At 42.3% G+C, this 22,477-nt stretch overlaps 4 protein-coding genes across 4 annotated transcripts; all 4 read right to left on the bottom strand.

Moving 5' to 3' along the window:
- Positions 1-3: 3 nt before the first annotated feature.
- Positions 4-5,624, bottom strand: thoc1 (THO complex 1). Its single transcript, XM_031563135.2, has 21 exons — positions 5,520-5,624; positions 4,876-4,949; positions 4,704-4,764; positions 4,548-4,614; positions 4,276-4,394; positions 4,065-4,113; positions 3,811-3,906; positions 3,519-3,601; positions 3,349-3,422; positions 2,976-3,084; positions 2,600-2,734; positions 2,407-2,507; positions 2,232-2,298; positions 2,082-2,132; positions 1,899-1,969; positions 1,685-1,780; positions 1,445-1,510; positions 1,219-1,302; positions 934-1,081; positions 735-819; positions 4-453 (listed from the first exon to the last, which is right to left on the bottom strand). Exons 1-21 carry the CDS (start codon positions 5,565-5,567, stop codon positions 176-178), a joined length of 1,962 nt encoding a protein of 653 aa, XP_031418995.1. The 5' UTR covers positions 5,568-5,624; the 3' UTR covers positions 4-175.
- A 4,859-nt stretch (positions 5,625-10,483) lies between these two features.
- Positions 10,484-14,008, bottom strand: LOC105900500 (aquaporin-1-like). The gene is made up of 4 exons (XM_012827817.3): positions 13,321-14,008; positions 12,981-13,145; positions 12,150-12,230; positions 10,484-11,949 (listed from the first exon to the last, which is right to left on the bottom strand). The coding sequence occupies exons 1-4, from the start codon at positions 13,684-13,686 to the stop codon at positions 11,764-11,766; spliced, it is 798 nt and encodes a 265-aa protein (XP_012683271.1). The 5' UTR covers positions 13,687-14,008; the 3' UTR covers positions 10,484-11,763.
- Positions 14,009-14,079: 71 nt separating this feature from the next.
- LOC105900624 (aquaporin-1-like) lies at positions 14,080-16,089 on the bottom strand. Its single transcript, XM_012827968.2, has 4 exons — positions 15,596-16,089; positions 14,799-14,960; positions 14,534-14,614; positions 14,080-14,325 (listed from the first exon to the last, which is right to left on the bottom strand). The coding sequence occupies exons 1-4, from the start codon at positions 15,959-15,961 to the stop codon at positions 14,149-14,151; spliced, it is 786 nt and encodes a 261-aa protein (XP_012683422.2). The 5' UTR covers positions 15,962-16,089; the 3' UTR covers positions 14,080-14,148.
- Positions 16,090-18,862: 2,773 nt separating this feature from the next.
- Positions 18,863-21,646, bottom strand: LOC105900625 (aquaporin FA-CHIP-like). The gene is made up of 4 exons (XM_012827969.3): positions 21,184-21,646; positions 19,846-20,010; positions 19,384-19,464; positions 18,863-19,168 (listed from the first exon to the last, which is right to left on the bottom strand). Exons 1-4 carry the CDS (start codon positions 21,535-21,537, stop codon positions 18,989-18,991), a joined length of 780 nt encoding a protein of 259 aa, XP_012683423.2. The 5' UTR covers positions 21,538-21,646; the 3' UTR covers positions 18,863-18,988.
- Positions 21,647-22,477: the final 831 nt, after the last annotated feature.

Here is a 22,477-nt window from a genome sequence, read left to right as displayed (position 1 = left end):
GAACCGTTTTCATGTGAACATTTATTTCAAAAAAAGAAACATCTAAAGTTGACATTTTACAAAACATTTCATGAAACAATTAAATGCCTTGACACAGCATAATCCATAAAGACAAAGCTATTTAAATGGAGGTAATTCAATAAAATAAAAAAGGGGGGGTGGATGGGCAGCTATGCTATGTTTCATTGAGAATCTCTGCGATTTTGGAGAAGCCAGCAGTGTTGAGCGCTGTGACGAGGTTCTCCACGGTGGCCTGGCCACCCACACGGTCCTGCCACGCCACCAAGAGCATCTTGGCCTGCATCTCCGCATCTTCGTTGTCTGCCTCAATCTCGCGCAAATCCACCGCCTTCACTTCCAGGTGCTCTGCCAGGGTCTTCCACTGGCCCCCCAGCTTTGCGGCCACCTCATCCATCTGCTCATTGGACACCATCTTATTCTGCAAGTCTGGGCCTGGGGGTAGACAGACCACATCAGAAACAATGAGGCATTCTAAATTCTTTTTCTTTATGCAAGATGATAAGTGTGAAACGAATGTGAAATATACACAGCTTTTGTATTTCACATTTAATGCTTCAAGTTGGGTATGACATTTCTCATCATTATGCCAGCAGACTCTCATACCGTTACTGAAGAGGAACTCTTTTTTAATTTTGTTATATGTTGGAAATAAGTTATTTAACAATTGCCCTTTGTGGAAGATTGCCTATTGTGGGAGGTAATCTGAAACTCACTGTCATTGCTTTCTTTGAGAAGGTTGTCGCCATTATCCTCATCGTCTTCCTCGCCGGTCTTGATTTCCTCAGACGGGAGGTCCTTCTGCGGGAGGGTTAGGGTACCATTAGCTGATAAGTTGTAAGAACTTAATGCAACAAATCATTATTGTATACAAATGATGAAGTGTTGTTCGGGGGGGGGGGGGGATCAACTCACCGGAAGCTCTTTGGCCAATTTGATGACCATGTTCTCTAAATAGTCTGCCAGATTCTTGAACTGTTGGTTGGTCGGTTGGAAAAAGTGTGGACTCCTTCTGGACAGCAGCCGCAGAGCACGCCAGCCGTAATTTGAGTTTCGCACAACTCTGCAACGTAGAGAACAAACATGTGAACTCCTATTCAGGCAAATGGCTGAACTACCACACACACATCTTTCCAAAATATAATCAAAGTGAACAACAAAGATTCATTGGATGCCTTCAAGAAGCTGGTTCACACATACTTGTATTCCTCTTCCACCATGTTGGACGGTTCTGCTTGTTCAATGGCCTCTTCGAAAAATTCTTCCAGGGATGGCATGAACTCTCTGAGGAACACAATAATTCCCATGAGCTTCTCACAAAAACCTCTGTACTGGCTACAGTACACATTAATGTGCTAGCCATAACTGACTTCCAATATCTGAAAAAAATTAGTCAGACGATTTCCAACAATTCAAGAAACCATACCGATTATCTGACTTGCATGCGTCCATGTTGTCATGACTGAGGTTCCATAATCGTGTAAGTTCATCACTGTGACGATAAAACACAAATAAACAACATCCATTAATTTTCAGCACTCCAAAAGTCATCGGGGAGGACGGACATCAACAGAAAGAAAAGGTTACAGACAGCCTGATTTCCCATGGAAAAAATATATTCACAAATATCATGAATTGCACTGAGTCTTCAGGGGAATCTTCTTACTTTCCCATAAAGACCTTTCGGTCAGGGCCCTTGCCCAGAAAGTCCTTTGGAGCTGGTCTCTTTCTAGTGGGGCGTGTGGGTTTGGTCTCTGCCGGTCTAAGAGGAGGAAAATCAACATGATAAAACAGTAATGCATGATGTACCTTCTCCCTGGCCGTATTCTTTAGTTATCTGTGAGAAAAATAAATTATCCCTATGAACGTTTTGCACATACCTTTCTTTCACAAAGCTGGGACATCCCTCATTTTTCCATCCATTCCAGTTCTCTTCCTTATTCAGAATGTGCTGCAGACATTTCAGATAAGAGTTGATGTTAGAGTCTTACCATTACCTTGGAAAGGAATTTTGGGAAGTCCATCCACAACATGCTTGATGGAGTCATTTTTAAGGAACTTACCTCAACCATAGCAGCGAACTTCCCTCCATCAGGAGGAGTTTCTCTGAGCAACTGGGGTGGACATAAACACACATTACAAGATCAGGTTTGTTCTGTTACACATAGCATGTGAACTACACCATTAAATACAAATACTGAATAAATACACACCTGATAGACAAGTTTAGTGGTCTCCTCCATCCATGAACACTGATCGTCATTCAAAACACAGCTGGAGCTGGAGAGGGGACGGTAGAGCCGACATGTAACTCATCCCAGAGTACTACTTAGTCATTTTCGGGGGCACACGAACATAGCAAAAGGAGAGAAGATTTCCCCTGCTTACCTTTTGAATTTGACCTGGCCCTTGAGGTACTGAAACAGGATGAGGTACTGCAGGAGGATATGCCGCCTGAAGTTGCAGTCGCTGAGCTGAAGATCCATCAGCTGGGAAAACGGCAAGATCAAGAGGTTCACGTTTCTTTATTCTAATGACTAAAGATTAGCAAGTGTCTGAGGCATGTGGTAGGACTACCAACCTTCTCGCTGGTGAGGAATTTGGCAAAGTAGACATGCTCGCCCCCAGGTGTCCTCAACTCATTCAGCTTGCGCTTTGATGCCTGAGTGTCGTCCAGTTTATAGCTTTTGAACACTGCTAGTGTCTCGTCAGAATACTACGGCAAAATCAAGTACATAATAAAGTCAGTAAACAACCAATCGCATCACAGAGAGCCAAGTTTAAAAGGGATGTTTCCCCAAACAAGGATTAATCCCATATGTAAACTGAAATGCCCCTTCAACGTTACAAGAATGCAAGTTCTAGAGTAACTATTCGGGATTAGGGCTACTCCTGCCGTCCGGAAACCATCCCTTTTTTATTTTCTGTCTTTTTTTTTTATAGATTCAGGGTAGCACCTTGAGGAACGTCATCCATGAGAACTTGTCGTAGCACTGGACAGGGTTTCGGAAGTAGTCCTGGATAGTCCAGAATTTTCTGTAGAGGTTGTAATCAATGGGAATGGAACTGCAAAAAGAGAACGTTTTTGGTCAAATAAAAACTCACTATAAATACACCACCATTCAAAAGTCTGGAATCATCCAGAATGACACGTTTTCAAGGAAAACACAAATTTGTATCCATCGACTAAGTTAACTTGCAATTATTTGTAGGGTATCACCACACAAACAGAGAAAATAATGCGGGCAAGAACTAATTTATGCTGAGGAGGTTGCTGGCTTTTCTCTCAGACTATTCTCGTAATGACATAAATTGCATAGGGGGCTTTACCATGGCGCTGGCTCATCCTCATCACCCATCTCGCCCTCCTCAACGTCCATGCCATCCTCCTTTTCCTCCGAGTGCTGTGAGAAGACAGACATGCTCAGCAAGAACATTTTACCAAACACACTCAGCACAACAAAAGCACATTATATTACAAGCCACGCTGCTATACTTACTCGTTGGCCAAGTGTGCTCTCCTGTTCATTCTTATTAAAAACAGTGATGTTTTCAAGATTAAATTGACTCTGCAGGTTCAGACCTGTAAAACACAGGAAGCAACTCTGATGAACAACACACACCTCCACCCAACATTAGCCTACATGTTCCAGTAACATACAAGAAACATTCACAAAATCACAAGAACAACACCTACAACTCCACAGGACACTCATACTCATGCAAACTCAGATCTATGGAAGCAAACATTGAAAATGCCTACGCTCTAGTCCTTTATATTCAAGGGGGTACCTGATTTCTCAGAAAGAGGAAATAGTCTTGCTAGGAAGAGCTGGATTCGACCACAGAAGACCGTGTTCTGAGACTTGGACAGCCTTCGCAGAAGATCTACATAAAACAAATAGTTTTCATGAGGCAGGCTTTTCATTGCAAATATCCACTGTTAGAAACCACATGAATGACTGCTTAGTTATATTTTGCTCCTTGCAGAAGGTCAAAATATCCCAGTGTGCAAGACGTTACAAACATTAAAAAACTTGCATTACCGTTACACATTCTTAGCAAGTAGTTCTTCCCAGCAGAGTAAAAAGAATTCTGTGGATGAGAGAGTGAGGTGGTTATTGAGGGAACAAGACGTAATACTTTTTTCACTGTTTATTTAAATTCCAAGCGTAGGACTAATATTGCTCCAATCTATAATCTATTTTCAAAACTGCACAAGTATACCCATCAGACACTGAACAGGTCTAAACCTACCGACTTCCATGTGGAGACATTTTTCTCCACGAAAGAAAATATTTTGTCACATTGGTCGAGCGGGAGACAGTCAAGCACATCGCCTAACAACAGGAAAGGTGTGGTTGCCGAGCAGACTCCTAAGTGATGAAAGGATGTACAAAAATGTCATTCAACTTTTGGCATGACATTGGATATATGTCTATCACCATCTACAGCTTTTACAGCTGTGGAGTTAATTTGGAGTGTCACCACTTCTTATCATGATATGTGTTGTATGAGAGGCAACACACCTTCAGTGACCCCATCAATACTGATGTAAATAAGAGCAAGGGAAACATCAGAGTTGGCCTGCTTCACCTGCAAACACAAAACATTACAGTCAACAGGCGCAAGGTTTCAAAGGTCTTAAAGTGCATTGTCCATGCAGGTCTACTGGGCCAACTCACAATCTCCATCTCAAGGAATCCTCGTAAGGCTTGGTCGAGTGTGCTTTTCTTCTCTGCTTCACTAAAAGGGTGAGAGATGAGAAATTAGGGGAAAACAAATCACTGCAGACTTTTAGAATATTAATGTCTGATACGAAGGTGGTAACGTTAGCCTGATTTGAGCAACACTTACTTTCCAGGAAGATGACTGAACGCATGTATTAATGGTTTGCTGTTTTTAATGTCCAATGCACTTGTAATTGCAGCCTGTAAAATTTAACATCACAAGATATCATATTAAATTATTTGGAAATCGAACATCGTCACTTACACGTAAGCACATTCTAGCCCCCCGAAGTACACGACAAAATATCAACCATTAACGTTAGTTATTGCAGCGATATGAGTAAGTTAGCAGGCTAGTCAACGAGAACATAAATTGATCGCTAGTATTTCTCTGTATCGGGCTAATCGACATCAAATCAACAAAACTAACAAGTCAAGTTGTGGATTGGTTTATTAAGGAAAGTAGATAGTAGGCTGAAAGTGTATGGTTGTCTAAGTACTGTTGACAAATATGTAGCGTTAGTATAGCGCTACTATAACATTAGCCTAAACCCAGCTAGCTAACTTAGCTAGCTAAGTACCGTAGCCAGACAGCTCTACTGGGGAACCAAGTAGCTAACTGGGTAGCAAGTAGCTTGCTAGCTAAGGTATCCTGGTCAACTTTCAGTTTATGGAGAACCTGCACAGTGAACCTGTAAATTAGATTCTAGTTAAATTGTGACGATATCCACACAGCCATATTATATATAATAAGATTTCACTGCCACACACCGTAAATTTATCCTTAGCTTCAACAAAGTTCAGCAGAGTCGGAGACATCTTGATGCTCCCTGTGAATCGGAAGAGTTTACCTCCTGTTCCGGAAGGTACAATATCAAAGTAAAAGGCATGAAAACATTGCCATTAGAGGTAGCAGTAGCTAGTAAGCCATACAATGAATATATGCATTTTATTCAAAGGAAAAAATATAAATCACTCTAAATGTGTGTGTGCTCACGCATGTTTTCATATACTTTCGACTTTTATATCATTTTAATACTTATGTGGAATGTATCACTTACGTCCAGTAGATGGCAACAATGTTTCAGCAAATTGTTGATGCTTTTGGTTAAACGTCTTTAGAGGAAGTGTTGAGTGGAGACAGCCAGTGCACGGTTCTTCTGCTCTTAACAGCATCACCCAAGGCTGCTTGTGAGTTGAGAGTCTGCGTACAGCAATATTAGGTAGGCTGAGGCTGGTATTGTTTATCAGTACTGTGACCACTACAAACAGGCCTAGGCCTACACTACAGAAATCTAAGTCTTGACTTATTGGCATGGACATGATTCCTGTTTTATCCCCTAATTTCCTTATCTTTTCAAGAGAAATTCCCCTTTCAGAATGTGTAATAATTTTGTTATTTTTGAAGAGTAGGCAACAAAAAAAGCTATTACGGATGTTTTCATTTCATACGGAAGTTGCATATGTACAGCATGCCATTACAGTTAACTAGCTTCAAGTTGTCATAACCTATTAATACTGAGTATACTTTGTTTAATTATGGTTAAAGTATATGGTATATGGCTTACAAAACATTAGAAAAACATTACACACAACAAAAGTATCAATTTAAAATACAAATTAAAATAAAAAACAATCAATTAAAAACTATAATAATATTAATAGAAATAGTCATAATAATAAGTACAATTTCATTCCTGTTTTGGCCTCGCAATTACCCCTTCAGTTATTTGCTCTCATTGAAACATGGATAAGTCCAGAAAACACTGTACACTTGCAGCACTGTTGATTAATTATAGGTGGAACAGGCTTTGTAGTCTCTAATGACTGGAAATTCACACAGCTGCTGCCTGCGCACAGCTATGACTCGTGAATATCATGTTATCATGACAACCAATCCTTTCAAGTTATACCTGTTGATTATCGTCCACCAGGACAACTTGGTGGCTTTGTGAATGAGTTAGACATTCTGCTGTCTGGACTTCCAATGTATAATTTATCCATTACTAATTATCGGTGATATGAATATTCATATGGACAATTATCAGACTTGTTCACAGCCCTCCTACTCATAAAGCTGGTAAAGATCTAGATCTTATTCTGTTGTGCAATTGTACTTCAGAAAAGCTAATAGTCACTACATGTATCTGACCATTACTACCACCATTATTAGACTCTGTGCATCTCCTGGAACATCCGAATACCTGTTCCCCCTGGCTCACTGATAGTTCTTGTAAAGTACGTAAGGAACCTAGAACTGCTGAGAGAAAATGGCATACATCCAGTGTTGATAACTGTCAGTCTCTGTTATCTTCCTTTTCTTCCACAGTCACAGCTGCTAAAAAGGCATTTTACATGGAAAAGGCTGACAATTCTACAGATACTACTACTTTCACGAATCTCCTTAATCCTCCACCTCCGCCATCAGTCAGCTCCCTCTCAACTGATGACTTTGCAATGTTCTTTACTGAAAATGTGCCGCCATTAGTGCGCAATTCTCCAATCCTCCTAAACAGGTTTGACTTTATTTGGACATTGGAGCACTGTTGGATACATTCTCCCCTCTCGATGAGGATGAAGTCTCTATGCTTCATAAGTTCTACGACATATACCCTGGACCCCATTCCAACCACCCTTCTTCAGTTTATCTCGCCTACAAATTGACCTGCCATCACACATGTAGTCAATGCTTTCTTCTGTTCGTGAAACTTTCCTACACCATTCAAACAGACTCAGGTTATCCCTTTAAGACAATTTCACTTAACCCTTCTGATGTGGAGAAATGCTATATCCCTTCTTTTTTTTGGTCAGATTCTTGAAAAGTTTGTCATCAAGCAAGTTTCTGATTCCCTGTCTCAGAATAATTTTCTAGACCATAAGCTGTCTGGTTTTAAGAGTGGTCATTCTACTGAATCTGTTCTTTATTTGTGACTGAAGCATTTAAGGCCTCTGATCAGTCATGAGTAGTGATTCTACTAGACCTATCAGCAGCCTTTGATAAAGTGAACCATGACATCCTCCTCTCTATGCTGCCCGAATGGGGAATTTCTGAGAAAGCACTCATTTGGTTTGAATTGTACCTCAGTGGACATTCATTCAGTGTGTCAGGGCAGGGACAAGTATCACCAACTCTCCACTGGTGTACATCAGGGATCGGTACTTGGACCCCTCTTATTTTCTATCTACACCACTTCCTTAGGTGAGATAATTTGTTCACATGGGTTCTCCTATCACTGTTATGCAGATATCACTCAACTGTACTTGTTCTTTCCCCCAGGATGACTCCACAATATCGGCTTGATTTTCTCAGTGATATTTTAGCTTGGATGATGGATCGTCACCATCAGTTCCATCTTTCAAAAACTGAGCTCCTCGTATTCCCAGCCAACCGGGCTATCCCACAAAATATTAACATTTAGCTTGGTTTATCTTCATTGACCCCAACTAAATATGCAAGACACTTGGGAGTTATATTTGATGACCAACATCATTTCTCTTCTTCTTCTTAATTTCAGCTCTTTTCCTTACCTCGACCACTTCACTCCTCTGATGAGCGTTTGTTGTCTTTGCCGTCTCTCCGTAGCAAGAGGTCGCAGTCGAGACTCATTTCAGTTGTGTTGCCTTGGTGGTGGAATGACCTACCTCGTGCTTTCCATTCCAGCGACAGCCTTGGTATATTTAAAAAATGCTTAAAAACTCACTTATTAAATGATCATCTCTCTAATTAGTTAATTTGCTTGAGGCCTACCTTATAGTTTTGTTACTGTTATTATTATTATGAATATTATCAATTTGTACATGACATTGTCGTCCCCCCCCCGCCCCCAATTGGGCTAGTATTACTTCCTTATGTTTTTTTTTGTTTAACATTTATCTGGGTTTTTTTATGTCTTTTTTATGTTTTGTAAGTTGCTTCGGACAAAAGCATCTGCTTAATATTATAACCATAACCAGTAATTCTTCAATAGTAAAAGCCAAGGTAAAGCCACCATAGTGGCAAACTTCAAGAGGAACTTTAAGTTATTGTTGATGACTGAATGCATCCCCGAGAGACAGCTTGATTGTAGTCCAGTTGCAGACACATTATTTTTCAGTTCTACTAAATATAACATATACATTGTGCAATATGTGATTAAATAAAGAGACTGGAATTGTTATACCTATAAAAGTAGATGCGTCAACAAATTCCTCTAAGGTCTTATCTTTTGGTTAAGGCGATATTACTCTCTCATGTGTGTTGACTGGACATGCTTTTACAGTTCTATAGTTGAAGGGCAGAAGTTGCTGACTGAATGGCTAAAGCTTTGTTTATGCCATGTCAGCTGAAGAGAGGAAACCGGCTACACTTTTGGGTGTTTTGCTACATGTCGTTAAAATGTGGGTTAGCTCAGTTACTCTGTGTCCGGGGAAAAGAGGAACTGGTACCGTTCAGGTTAAGGCAGTGGTGCAATTTTTGGGACATAAACACTTCACACAGCATTTTTTTGCAACTGGTTTATCACCATTACCATTATCTCTCTTAGGAAAGTTCTGACTCAAAAGTGAGTCCGAAGTGATGGAGTAGCTCCACGGTTATCCTCTGTTTCTAAACAAGAGGAGGGTTAAGTGTGTGTGGGGTCTTAAAAACCCTGGACCTTTCAAAACACACACTTTAGAAATGGATTGGCCCCCACTGACAGCACACCCACATAATGCACAGGACCCACTCACTGTGCCTGAGCAACCGTCTATTGCCTCTGTGCTACTATTAGGAGACTTTGACCCCTGCTGCCAAGAGCTGATGCAGAACAGACAGGGGAGTGTGGATGTGTGAAGTCCCGTTGACCATCCCTGAGAAGACTCTGCCATCTGTCAACACAGGGAATGTGCGGGAGTAACTCCTCCGTCCTCCTCAGCGCGCAACCTCTCTCTTCCTTCACCGGCTCGTCTCCACACGGCCCTCCATTAGCCCCGCCATCTCCTGCCAACCACCCCACCATATCCTTTTTTCAAAACAACAGCCGAATGGATAGAAAAACAGTTTCTGTCCATTTAAAGCACGGAGTCTACACCCAAATCCAGTGCACACAAACATTTTGGGGTTTCAAAAGAGCCCCTCATTGATGTTCCCATTTCAAACCACAGTTGATGACGGCAGCTGATGCATGAACAGAATGGGTGGATAGGAAATGAGGAGGCTTCAAAAGTGTGCTTGACTGAAGGGACCAAGGGCAGGAGGTGTGAAAATAAGGGGAGATGAGAAGATAAGTGGCTAGTAACAGAGGGCGACATCAAAACAAACATGCAGCACAAAATGACAATGTGAGGATCTTGAGGGACACAGGGGGAAGCGAAGGTTTCGTGGAATTGACACAGGAGGATGCTGTTATTGACAGCTCTGTCCATGTGTTTATGTGCATCTGAGGTTCAAGCGGCTGAGACGTGTTGACACATGAAACACAACGGAAAGGAACTGGTCATTTTTCACTGACAGATTCTGTGGAAAACAAAGAGAGGGGGAAATTGGCCTGTTTTTCCTTTTGCACCTTAGTGAACATAAGCAGCATCTAGTCAACCAATCATTTGTTTTAATACATCCTCGATGATCGTTGAAACAAATGGCTTTGAAAAGATATGTGTATGTAAAGTCAGGGCTTTGAGACCTGTGAACCACCATATATGATGTGTGGTTAATTGTGAAAAAAAATAAAATTAACTAAATTCATTAAAAAGACCACACACACACAAATTTCCTTTTTAAAAGCAAAAGATTTATAGAAGTCAAACCTGCTGCAAGCAGGTAGGAGCCCTTTCCAACAATGACGTTTCCTTCCATTACCTAAAAGTTCAGCCAAGAACAACCAGTGGATTGATGCTATGTCCGCTCACGGTATCTTTTTCTAAGTTACATTATGAAGCGTAGTTCTTCAGCAATCAAGTGAGTTACACAGGGTGGGGGGCCATTAAATATACATTTAAGACTACGTGAGGCAGCCCATGTCCTCTATACAATGAAGTGTGAAGGTGCCAGCAAGGAAATTAAAGCTCCGTTTTGTCAGCAGGTACACTTCTGGTTACGCACGTACATCTACCCATGCATTGAATCATGTCTTTACCTTCTGGGCCCCCTGCAGTGGGGTCGTGAGAAGGCTTTGGAGGCCTCCCAGCTTTGTTGAATAATATGTCACTCAATAAATAATGGAGGAAGTTCCATTTTTAAAAGAAGGTTGCAGACAGCATGATATTTGAGACGGCATTCATTTGATGTGGAAAACACATTTTTACTGTTGTTTTAAGGAAACTCAAACACCTCTGGATAACAGTTTACAGATAACACTACATGCAGAATAATTTTACAAAAACTTCTTAAAATCATGCCATTAGGATATAAAAAAAACCGATAACAAAATCATTGAACAGGTCTTATAATGAAATATATATATATAATTATATCATTTCAATACAAATCTATTATACAGAATGTTTTATATGAATATTTAAGACAACATTAGCTGGGTTTCCATCCAACTTTCTTATACGGGTTTTGACCATTCCAATAAGAAATTCTGAGTGGAAATGGGATATCTGGAAAATCTTCTAAGTCGAAGGCGGTGTATTTACATCCGATTCACCTAGGGTATAATGAAACTAAGTTTGCTGGAAATGGATTTATTCACATAAATTTGCTGACAACCTTACAATTTGGTCCCACCACTGTTCACAACTCTTCCCTTTATTTGCATAACAGAGCTGATGGAAATACGCAGACTTGCATTGTCTTTAGCCGAACTTTCATGAATGCATGTACAATATGCAAATGAGTTGGATGGAAAACCAGCTATTGAACAACCTAAAAAAAAAATCATGAAGCACCACAATGAGAAAAATACAGCATATGGACATAAAGACTAGACACCAAAAAGGGGATAATTTGATCCAGTTTTGAACCTAACGAGTGCAGGCAGCCATCATCTTAATTAAGGATTCACACCACAGCATACAACCTCATCCACACAGAGACAATGAAGCCGCCTCATTAGTGCCTGGGCCACTGGCTGGTCTCAGTCTCCTCTGCTCCGGCAAGCTGCTGAGAAGACCCAGAATCCGCTCCATGGGTCAGCATGCTCCACCGTGTTGAGAGGTTCTCTCGCCTTGGGTATAGCAGGTAATCGTAGGCCAGAGCAGCAGCAACCCCTCCACATATAGGGCCAATCCAGTACACCTACATCACACAAATGATAGATTCAAAAAAATTAAGTAAAAAGAATGTCTGGATGTACATTTTAGGAATTGTTGCTGTATATTGTTCAACAAAGCTGCTAATTTCATTCATTTGACTCGAGTAAAACCACATTTTAAACGAATCCATTAAATAAAACAAACGCACATTGTATTCACAAATTCACACCCTAACGTACGCACCCAGTGGTTTTCAAATGACTCCAGAATGACTGCGGGCCCAAAAGAACGGGCAGGATTAATACCACACCCAGTGTAGCTGATCTGTGGAAAGAGAGTTAATGGTTAAGTGCATGGGAATCTTCAAAAGACTTTTAGGAGCTGTATATCAGCACAATCAGACATATAAACTTGGCTAACAATCTTAACAGATGGATAGTGAACAGAATGATTATTGATGTGTGCATTTTAAATTGCAAAATAAACTTAGTTCACCATCTTAACAGACGATGAGCAGACGGATTGCTGATATGTTCATTTTATCAGGTAGTTGTGGTAGTCCATGTTCTTTTATAAGCACAGAACAAACTAATTGTCCTCTGTTCCTTTGCCTCCCTTTAACATCTCAGACCTTTTTCACCATTTTTACAACCCTCTATCGGTTTTCTCCATCCTATCTCTTTTCAACACCCACTCCCTCACATGACCTGATGGGCTAAAATGTGACCCCGCTCAAAGTGGTCCTCTTTGACCTTGCTTTTGACACTATTTCTGGGCACTATCTACTTTTGATCGTGGCCCCCTCATTCAAGTCAGTTTAACTGAATGTATGATGTTTTTGCAATGCACCATTTTGTTAACCCTAACAAAAAACAGGGCCTTAACCTTTGTGCTATGCCAAATTTGATTTGAACTAAGTTGGTCTTCACGGTCATAGTTTTTCTGTTCTGTTACTCTCAACCCACAAGTGAAATGAGAGTTGACAGACACCAAACTGCATACTCCTCATTCTCTACAAGATAGAAAATAACTACTAATGCGTAGGTCATGAGTTATTAGATGGGGTGTACTCACAATAGCGAAGTGAGCCAGACCCACTGAGAGACCTATTGCAAGAGGAGCCGAGCCGTTCACGTCACTGCGCCTTGAGTCGGTGGTGGCCAACACACACAGCACCAGCTGGAAGGTGCCTAGGAGCTCAATACCAAACCCTTGGGCGGCAGTTACTCCAGGTGCCAACTGTGGGGGAAAAGATGAGAAAAGGAACAATTGTATTTAAAAGACCCTAATGAAGCGATACATCCAAGATCATTAAATCTTGACAAAGTCAGGGATGAGATTATGTATTCACAAGCTGCCAGGCAACAATGTGAATGATGGAATGTGGATGTAGATGTCTATAGTTGCCACTCACCCGGTTCAGTCCTAAAGAAACACTGTAATCAGGTCGGAGTCCATACATGAGGGCACTGGCTAAGACAGCCCCCACCAGCTGAGCAAGGATGTACAGCACAGCCCGCAGCGCACTGATCTGGCAGCTGACCAGCAGGCCCAGTGTGACAGCAGGATTGAAGTGTGCTCCACTAACATGCCCCAGACTCTGGGCAAGGGTGGCAATGGCCAACCCAAACGCCAGCGCTACCTTGACCTCCTGGTCAGGGCCATCATTGTTCTTGTTTCCAATGGCTGCTGCAATGCCAATGAATATGAAGAGGAGCATTCCTATTAGCTCTGCCAACACAGCCCTCCAAAATGACCAGCTTTTCACCTCGCTTGCCATGGCCAGGCTGTTGTAGCTTCTTCTAAGCGAGTTCAAAAAACAAAAGCCCGCACTGGATGAACAGACATCTATAGCACTGCTGACAGTGGCACCCCTCAGCTTTTACACCCACAAACTGTGAAAGGCTGTGGCTACACTGAGCATGTGTACTTGACTAGTCAGACAAAACGGAACCATCCTACTGGCCAAGGCCAAATACAAGAAAGAAGTTTTGTATATTATTTTACAAATCTCATAAGGCTGTAGACACATTTCTTGACGAACATGCCAAGCTTCACATTCAGCTTGTTGAGCTCTGGAATGCAAAGGCAAATGCAGCCCTGCCCCAAATAAATCTCTCCATCATCATGACAAATGTTGTAATTAGATACACATAAAAAAGCCATGTAAGCCTTTGCCATTTATCTTGATATTTTATTGGCATGTTCACAGAAAATGGGCTCCTTAAACATGCAACATTTACTACTTGGTCCACTGGTCTCCTTCAGCACCACCCAGCAGAGGTTGTCGCTCATTTTGATAATGACCATGGCATAAAACCTTGAGCCTCTGGGGGAGGTCACCCGGTATAGGGGACAGAAGCAGGTGGTAGATGAGGGCAGCCATGACTCCCCCGCTCATAGGACCAACCCAGTATACCTGAAAACAAAAGTTTTTTTAAATGTCATTTTTGCACACACACACACATAGGTGGGTCTTTGATAGTAGTCAGTCTGTTTGGGGGTGAGGGAATGCCTCTTCAAATTCTAGAGAGTGCTTTCTTTGAAGATTACAATTACAGGGGACAACACATAGGCACACGTGGGCGCACACAAACACGCGCGCAGTCACTCTCAAGCAAACTCACCCAGTGGTTCTCAAAAGTCTTCAGTATGACTGCTGGCCCGAATGAACGAGCAGGGTTAATGCCACACCCTGTATAACTTAACTGTAATGAAAGGAATGCACAGAACCCTATAAACAGAGGGCATTCAGTTCATTTTGAATGGTAGGAACTGACATTTTAACCTGTACCATTCCAACAGAATTGCACATTTGCTGAATCTGTATAGGGTCAACAAAGCCCTGGTTTTACAGCGCTCTTGTTAATGGTCAGAGCAGCGTGCACTCACGCCTCCTAGGTGTCCAAGGCCCACAGAGAGCCCGACGGCCAGTGGTGCTGAACCGCTAACATCACGTCGTCTTTTATCTGTGGTGGCAATGACGCACAGGACAAGCTGAAGAGTGAGCAGAAACTCTATGCCAAAGCCCTGTGCAGTGCTGACTCCATTCAGCTAGGTGTTCAGAAAGGGAAAAAAAACAGAAACAAAAGGGCTTGTCAGACAAACCTTCTACAATTAATATATAAAAAAAACTGCCAACCACACTTTTAGACCACATTCTACGATCAATCATATATATATATATATATATATATATATATATATATATACACACACACACACACACACACACACTAATTGAGGCACTTTCACATCACTGTGTTATAATTTAAGGTTTTTTTATTTGTATGAAGAACAAGCCAACCACGCTCTTTGACATCCTTAACTACTTAAAAAGGGTACATAAATAGACCTACATGGAATAACATGAGCTTCAGTGGCTATTTCCCCACTCAACTTGTATTCATTCAACATTAATACAGATGTACCATATTGTGTTAAACCACTTCTATGAGATGAAGTTAACACACACAGCTGAAGTGACAACATAGCTTGTCCAGCTGTACAGTCTTCTGCAAGACACCAATCAACCAGGACAGATTAACCAGGGCATGACTGTTGTCTATAAAAGTTAACCTGACCCCCAGATACATGCCTATACTCTGGGTTTTAGACACATAGTTCTGCATCAAATTCTTTGACAGAAACAACCAAACAAACAACATTTGTCTAGACTCCTTGCATACCTGGTTCAAACCTAGAGCTTTTATGCTTTCCGGCCTCACTCCTAGAATAATGCCACTGGCTATGACAGCCCCCAGCATCTGAGCGAGGATGTACAGCACAGCCCGGAGCACACTGATCTGGCAGCTGACCAGCAGGCCCAGTGTGACAGCAGGATTGAAGTGTGCTCCACTGACATGCCCCAGACTCTGGGCAAGGGTGGCAATGGCCAACCCAAACGCCAGCGCTACCTTGATCTCCTGGTCAGGGCCATCATTGTTCTTGTTTCCAATGGCTGCTGCAATGCCAATGAATATGAAGAGGACCATTCCTATGAGCTCTGCCAGGACAGCACGCCAGAATGCCAAGGTTTTCACCTCGCTCAACATGGTCTATCAGGTCCTTTAAAACAGGCTCGAAATGGAAACGGGAAGAGACATGGATGAAGCAGAAAACAGATAAGTCAGTGACTAGATGATCTTAGCTGACATATTTGAATCTTTCTTCTGGGGCGCTGCACTGATTATCTCATTAAAGGTGCAGCCAGGTACAGCTGGTCTCACAAGCCAATCAGCAGCATTAGCCACAAATCAGTTGCACCTGATCTCTTAGTGCAACTGGTAGTACATTTCAGTTTTATGAATTAACATAGACATTTTCTTTACTTCCTTTCAGAAACTGTAGTAGCGGTTAAGTCATGTTGGAATCCTGGAGTCTGTCAGTAGCATGCTGTCAGTAAACACAGTGCAACACACACACACACACACACCATGGTAACAGTCCTGAGCAATCAGGTGACACAGAGATCCTGATTAGAGCGCACAGAATGCCAGGAACACAGCAATCAGCCACCGGTACAGATTGTATCTGCCCCAGTCCCTGTGTGAGCGCTGGGAAACGCGTGCCTGACGCATTCACTGCCTGGCCTCCAGGGACATCTGACATTGGTGTAAACAATAAATGACCTGTCCTCCACCTTGTCAGTGTATGATTGGATTCAGTCTATGGCACTTAACAGTAATCATATATGTACTACGGAGACGCGATGGGTGTGGAACGTCTGTGAATAGGTCTTATTGTCCATCTGTTGATTCCAGATGTCTGAGTAGCACGTTAGGGGTGAGGGTGTGACCAGTACGCTGTTTTTGAAAATGTGTACACTAACAGATATTCAAGCTTCCACTGGGGAGATCGGTACGCTGTGTATTGCAAAATAAATAATAAACGAATATCAGAAATACGCCTTTTTTCCCATGGGAAGCATTAATATTTTGGCGTTGACACAATGGAAGTATTTTGTTGAATCTTTAATGTGAGGGCCTTTCTGTGGTATTTCCACCCTGGACATTTTCAGAGGCTGGCCAGTGGCCACAGAGCCACACAATGTACTTCAGGCATTTTCAACAGTTTCCTGGTTTGTGTCTAAAAATAAAGAGGCTGTGCTGCTATGACAAGCAGGGTCAGATACTCTGACCAAGCTTTATCGCAGGTCATAGGGGTCAAAGGTCACAGTAGTCTTCATACCATTTGCTGAAAGACTTTACAGTAGATTGAAGCTACTCGTATGCGGGGTCTAATGGGAATAGCTTTAAGAGTGCTGTTCAGTGGGCGTAGACATTTGGCTTAGGGTGAACCCTCAACTCTAAATGTATTCATGATGGAGGTTGACTCCCAACCTCCCACTGTGAAAAAACATATTATGGTTTGAGTAGTTTGGTATAGTTTTGCTGTATCTGTTCTGTTTCTCGCATTGTGATGTTAAGCCCTCAGGCCAAAAAGAAAAAGAGAGATAAAAGGCCCGTATATCATTTTCTTTACCTCTACACAGAAGACAAAAACAAAAAGTCATCAGAGAATTCAGAGTATAGACATTATTTTCACCACAAAATATGTTTGAACAAATACACGGAATACAAAACTATTATTTCAGCAGCAAATATTTCACCTGGGAAATATTTAAGGCAGATAGCTGTGCTTTTATATCTGTGGTTAGAGAGTCCAGATGGCCTTTGTTTTTCTACAACATAACTGAAGGTCAGCTTATTAAATTGGGCATACTACTTTCTCAGCACTAGCTGGGGAAACTGCCATGTTTTATTGCATGCTTTTTTATCGCAGGACTATGAGGAGGTCGATGGAAGTATCATCTGTCTTTCTAATTCCAAATATCCAATTTTTACACTCAGCTCTTTGAAACGAACAAGGAACCAATGCTGCCAACTGTGCCTCATCACCAAGTGTATGGTCTGTTCATCATTTCATCTGTAAAAGTAAGAAACAGGCATTACAGGGACGAGTCCATGCATTTAGACCACCAGATGGCAGTAGCCAAACTGATGAAAAAACAACATGCTATAACTGTTTGGGTTGAAAACCTTCCAACATAAATATAACCTCACCACCAGCAATGTGTGATAAGGTACATGGTCAGCTGAGTGCACTTCACATCCTTTTCATTTGCTTTTGTCTTACTGTTTTGCAGTTCCGTTGCAGCTACCCAGAGCAGGTCTACACAATTCTACTGACCACTACACCACTCAAGATTCTCAGGTGCCTGTTGTTTTTATATGAGAGTGTGAGAGATGCGATGATACTGTTGTTTTTATATGAGAGAGTGTGAGAGATGTCATGATATTCACAAAATGACAACTCTTGAGTATAAGGCTACTGAGCAGGACAAGGAGTGGCATGATGCTTCTGCATCTCCAGCAGTCATAGAGCCATGAGGGCATTCCATTCCACTGACACTCAGTTCAAGAGTAAATTTACTACTTAAACAACACAACAAAAGCAAATCCCTTTTACGCAAATGGTTTTTAACAAAGAGAGAGTATGGGAAATGGGAGGCATTGAGCCACTTCAAACAGCCCTTTGTGACGGGTCAGACAAAATGTCTGGCCGAACTATAGCATCAAATCATTTAGCCTAAAAATCTATTCAGTCTGAGAATTTTGTCAGAGAACACTTTTATTTTCAGTAACAACGGGAAATATTTTTTCAATAACAAGTGGAAGACATGTAGCTGTGACATATCCAGCATATGTATTCTCATTTACTTACAAAAGTGAAGACACAGTGTCATAGTGCACACAGAGTACAAATATAAAATGATACAATACACATTTACATTGAAAATAGTTTACAAATATATGTGATTCTACATCTAGAATACTGATGGTGGAACCCATTGATTGAAACAATAAAAAGTTATCTTACACAATTTGAAAGGCTGTTAACAATTTCCAGACAAACAAGAGTATGTGAATGTAGTGTGAATATTTCTCCCGGACTAAACAGAATTATTTTTCAGATGGGTTTTTATAAAAGTAGACATTTTCCAGACATAAAAATAATCTTCACATGTAAGGACGGTCACTTGGACAGACTGTACACTAAATGGAGGGGTTGGCAAGCTTTCACTTTGACGACATCTCGACACCCGTGGTGTCTTCTGCTCCATTGACATCGTATTCTCTGGCGGGTCCGCTGACGAGCACCTTCATGCGTTCAGGGAAGTCATCCATTTTAGGATAGAGCAGGAAGTCATACACAAGAGCAGCAGCCACGCCTCCACACATGGGCCCGACCCAGTACACCTGTAAACAAAAAGCACGAGCGTGAGATCGCCGCAGTCAGAGATGGAGAACGTAGAACCTCTCAAACCTCTAGAACCGGACTGTCTCTTTAAGTTCGAATTAATCATGAGCACGGCATTAAATCAAAGGCTGCACTGTTCGTGTTCGGTCATCTCAGGGAATACCTGACAGTTTTCTTGACACTCAAATCCATACGGTGCGGTTCTTAGGCTTACCCAGTGGTTGGTGAACTTGCCCAGAATGACAGCAGGCCCAAAGGAGCGTGCAGGGTTGATGCCACACCCAGTGAAGCTTATCTGGAAGGAGTGAGGGAACAGAGGGAGTGGTCTTTGAGTGTCTCACTGCAGCATTACAGGCACATCACAGGTTTCTTTTCAGCACAGCCACGGAGTTACCTCATGGGAATATAAAACACACTCTACACTGCATGCAAGGGTGCGAGTGATATAAAAACACCCCTCGCAAACGGCCACTATTCACACAAGAACAACAGTAGCACTTTTGGAAAAAAATACGGTTGTTTGCTCAGTCTCTCACACACACACACACACACACACACACACACACACACACACACACACACACACACACACACACACACACACACACACACGCTCGCGCGCGCGCGTGCATGTGTGCGTGGGGAAGTGTCGATGGTTCCGCTATGAATTACTCACGGCTGTCAAGTGGCCCAGAGCAACGGAGAGACCAATGGCCAAGGGGGCGGAACCTGTCACATCCCTCCGCCTTTTATCTGTGGTTGCTATGACACACAGGACGAGCTGGAAGGTGGCCAGCAGTTCGATGCCAATACCTTGACTTGGGGACACATCATCAGCGAGCTGCATGGAGGAGGAAGAGAAAGAGAGAGAGAGAGAGGGAGAGAATGAAAGGAGGAGGGAAAAAAACAGTAGACAAAAACAGTTTGTCAAATTGCATCAGATGGATGAATGGATTTTCATAATTGCCCTTTTTCTCATCAAACAAGGTCTGGCACAACCTGGTACTGACAAAGGGGACACAAGAATGCAGCCATTAAGGGTGTCTGATATGCAAATTCATTCTTTTTTTTGCTCTAGTTTTAGGAAGGGACAGACAAAAAAGTGTTTTCAAGATCGGGGCCAAATATAGATAAATGAGTGAAGCTAAAAATCCAAGCTATAACAAAGACACGTTGAATTAACAATTAAGCATGGGTTAGTTCATAATGATTTACATAATTACATGTCAAGATGAACGCCACATGGTAGTAGAACATGTTTGGATGGTTTAAGAGCAAAACACAGAAAGAAGGAGGCCAGCAAGTACATCAACAGGAATGAGTTTAAACAATAGCACATGATGCTGTCGCTAGCAACAAGCACATTTAAAATGGTCTAGCTGCATCACTACAATTAACTTAAGTGACTCCCCTCTTTCTCTATGAAGATATATTTTCTTGACAGAGACACGCGTCACCCAATGCTGGAGTGTGTTTATTACCCTCGTTTGACTTAGTGTGAGGGAACCTTAATCAGGGAGGAAGACGCTTTCACTGAGCTCAGCAGATAACTTATTATCAGCTTTTGGGACTCTTAGCACACACAACCACACACACACACACTCACACCCACATAACTACACACACACACTCACACATAACCACACACACACACACACATAACCACACACACACACACTCACTCACACACACACACACACACAAACACGCACACACACCCACATACACACACACTTGCAGTGCCCTCAAAAACAAGGTGTCTCTCATCAGGTCATAAACTGCAGTTCAGCACACACATGTACACAGTGCACAGCACAGAGTCTGTTATTTCGGTTACAAAGCCCAGACAGAGGCGTGCTCCACATCAGAATCTCCATGTGAATGTGACCAGTGAGATAATGGGAAGAATAGGAGAAAGTTTGGGTGGGTGTGTGTGTGTGTGTGTGTGTCTGTGTGTCTTTGTGTGCCTGTGTGTGTGCATGTGTGTGTGTATGGAGGGGGGTTGTTAACTCACGCCATTGAGTCCCAGCTTGTCGTTGCCCGCGGGCCTCACTCCGTAGATGATCCCGCTGGCCACAGTGGCTCCCAGCATCTGTGCCACAATGTACATGACGGCGCGCAGCACGCTGATCTGGCAGCTGGCCAGCATGCCCAGGGTGACAGCCGGGTTCAAGTGGGCGCCGCTGATGTGGCCCAGGCTCTGGGCCAGCGTGGCGATGGCCAGGCCGAAGGCCAGCGACGTCTTCACCTCGTCCAGATGCTCGTTGCCGATGGCGGCGGTGATGCTGAGGAAGATGAAGAGGGTCATGCCCAGCAGCTCGGCCAGCACGGCCCTCCAGAACGCCTTGCTCTTGATCTCGCTCTTCATGGCTGCAGGGGGAGGGTGGAGGGAGCCCGTCGGTAGCAGTGCCTGTCTGTGTGTGTGTGTGTGTCTGTCTGATCACCTCAGAGAGGCTGACTACTAACAACATCACGCTAAAAGGCCTCCTTTTATAGGCCTGTGGCTGATAATGGTGGGGAGGCGGGTTCAGCCTAGAAGAGGGAAGGGCATGCAGAATTAATAAGAAATCCTGAAGGCCTTTCCTCTCTCTCACAAATTCTCTCCCTTCCTCCCTCCTATTCTGTCTCTCTCTCACTCACTCAGTTTCTCTCTCTCTTTTTCTCTCTTGCACACACACACAAGTCCGCACACACATACTCACACACACACACATACTCACACACACACACACACACTCCTACCCCAAACCCATACATTCTCTCTTCCTTCCTTCTGAAATTTGTGACAGTGTGTCAATGTGGTAGTTTAAAAAAAAAAAATTTAAACCACAAAAAAAAAAAAAGTAAGAGTTTACATTTTGTTGCATTTCTTAGTAAAAGGTCAAAAGTGTGACTGTAGGAGTGATACTGAACATCAGTTCTAGTTCTGGTAAAACTGATGTGTCTGTACAGTAAAGATTTAATACAAATCCTCCCTGATGTCACATTCAAGCACCCACGAGTCACTGATTCATGTATGGATTCCAGCTAACATTCCTGTCAAGGCCGTCACTTTCGTGAAATAATGCAGTTTCCCTGATAAGCAAAAATGAGTAGAGTCTGTTGTCCTCGGTGCTTGAAGAGAAAAAAATAGACTAAAGAAGCGACTATTGGTGATGCTGTATCAGTCATGCTATGTTTTTACTGAGATTAATTGAGACCAACTTTAAGTGGCGATTTAACTTAAAGAAAAAAGAAAATCAATGGCTATCAATAATTAACGTAAATCATAACTATGCATTTAAAGCAGCACCGTACAACAATTTGCC

The sequence above is a fragment of the Clupea harengus genome, chromosome 25 (assembly GCF_900700415.2).
Source record: "Clupea harengus chromosome 25, Ch_v2.0.2, whole genome shotgun sequence".
In the NCBI taxonomy this organism is placed as follows: domain Eukaryota; kingdom Metazoa; phylum Chordata; class Actinopteri; order Clupeiformes; family Clupeidae; genus Clupea; species Clupea harengus.
Note: the sequence above shows the minus strand (reverse complement) of the source record. Positions and strands in the feature narration are given on the sequence as shown.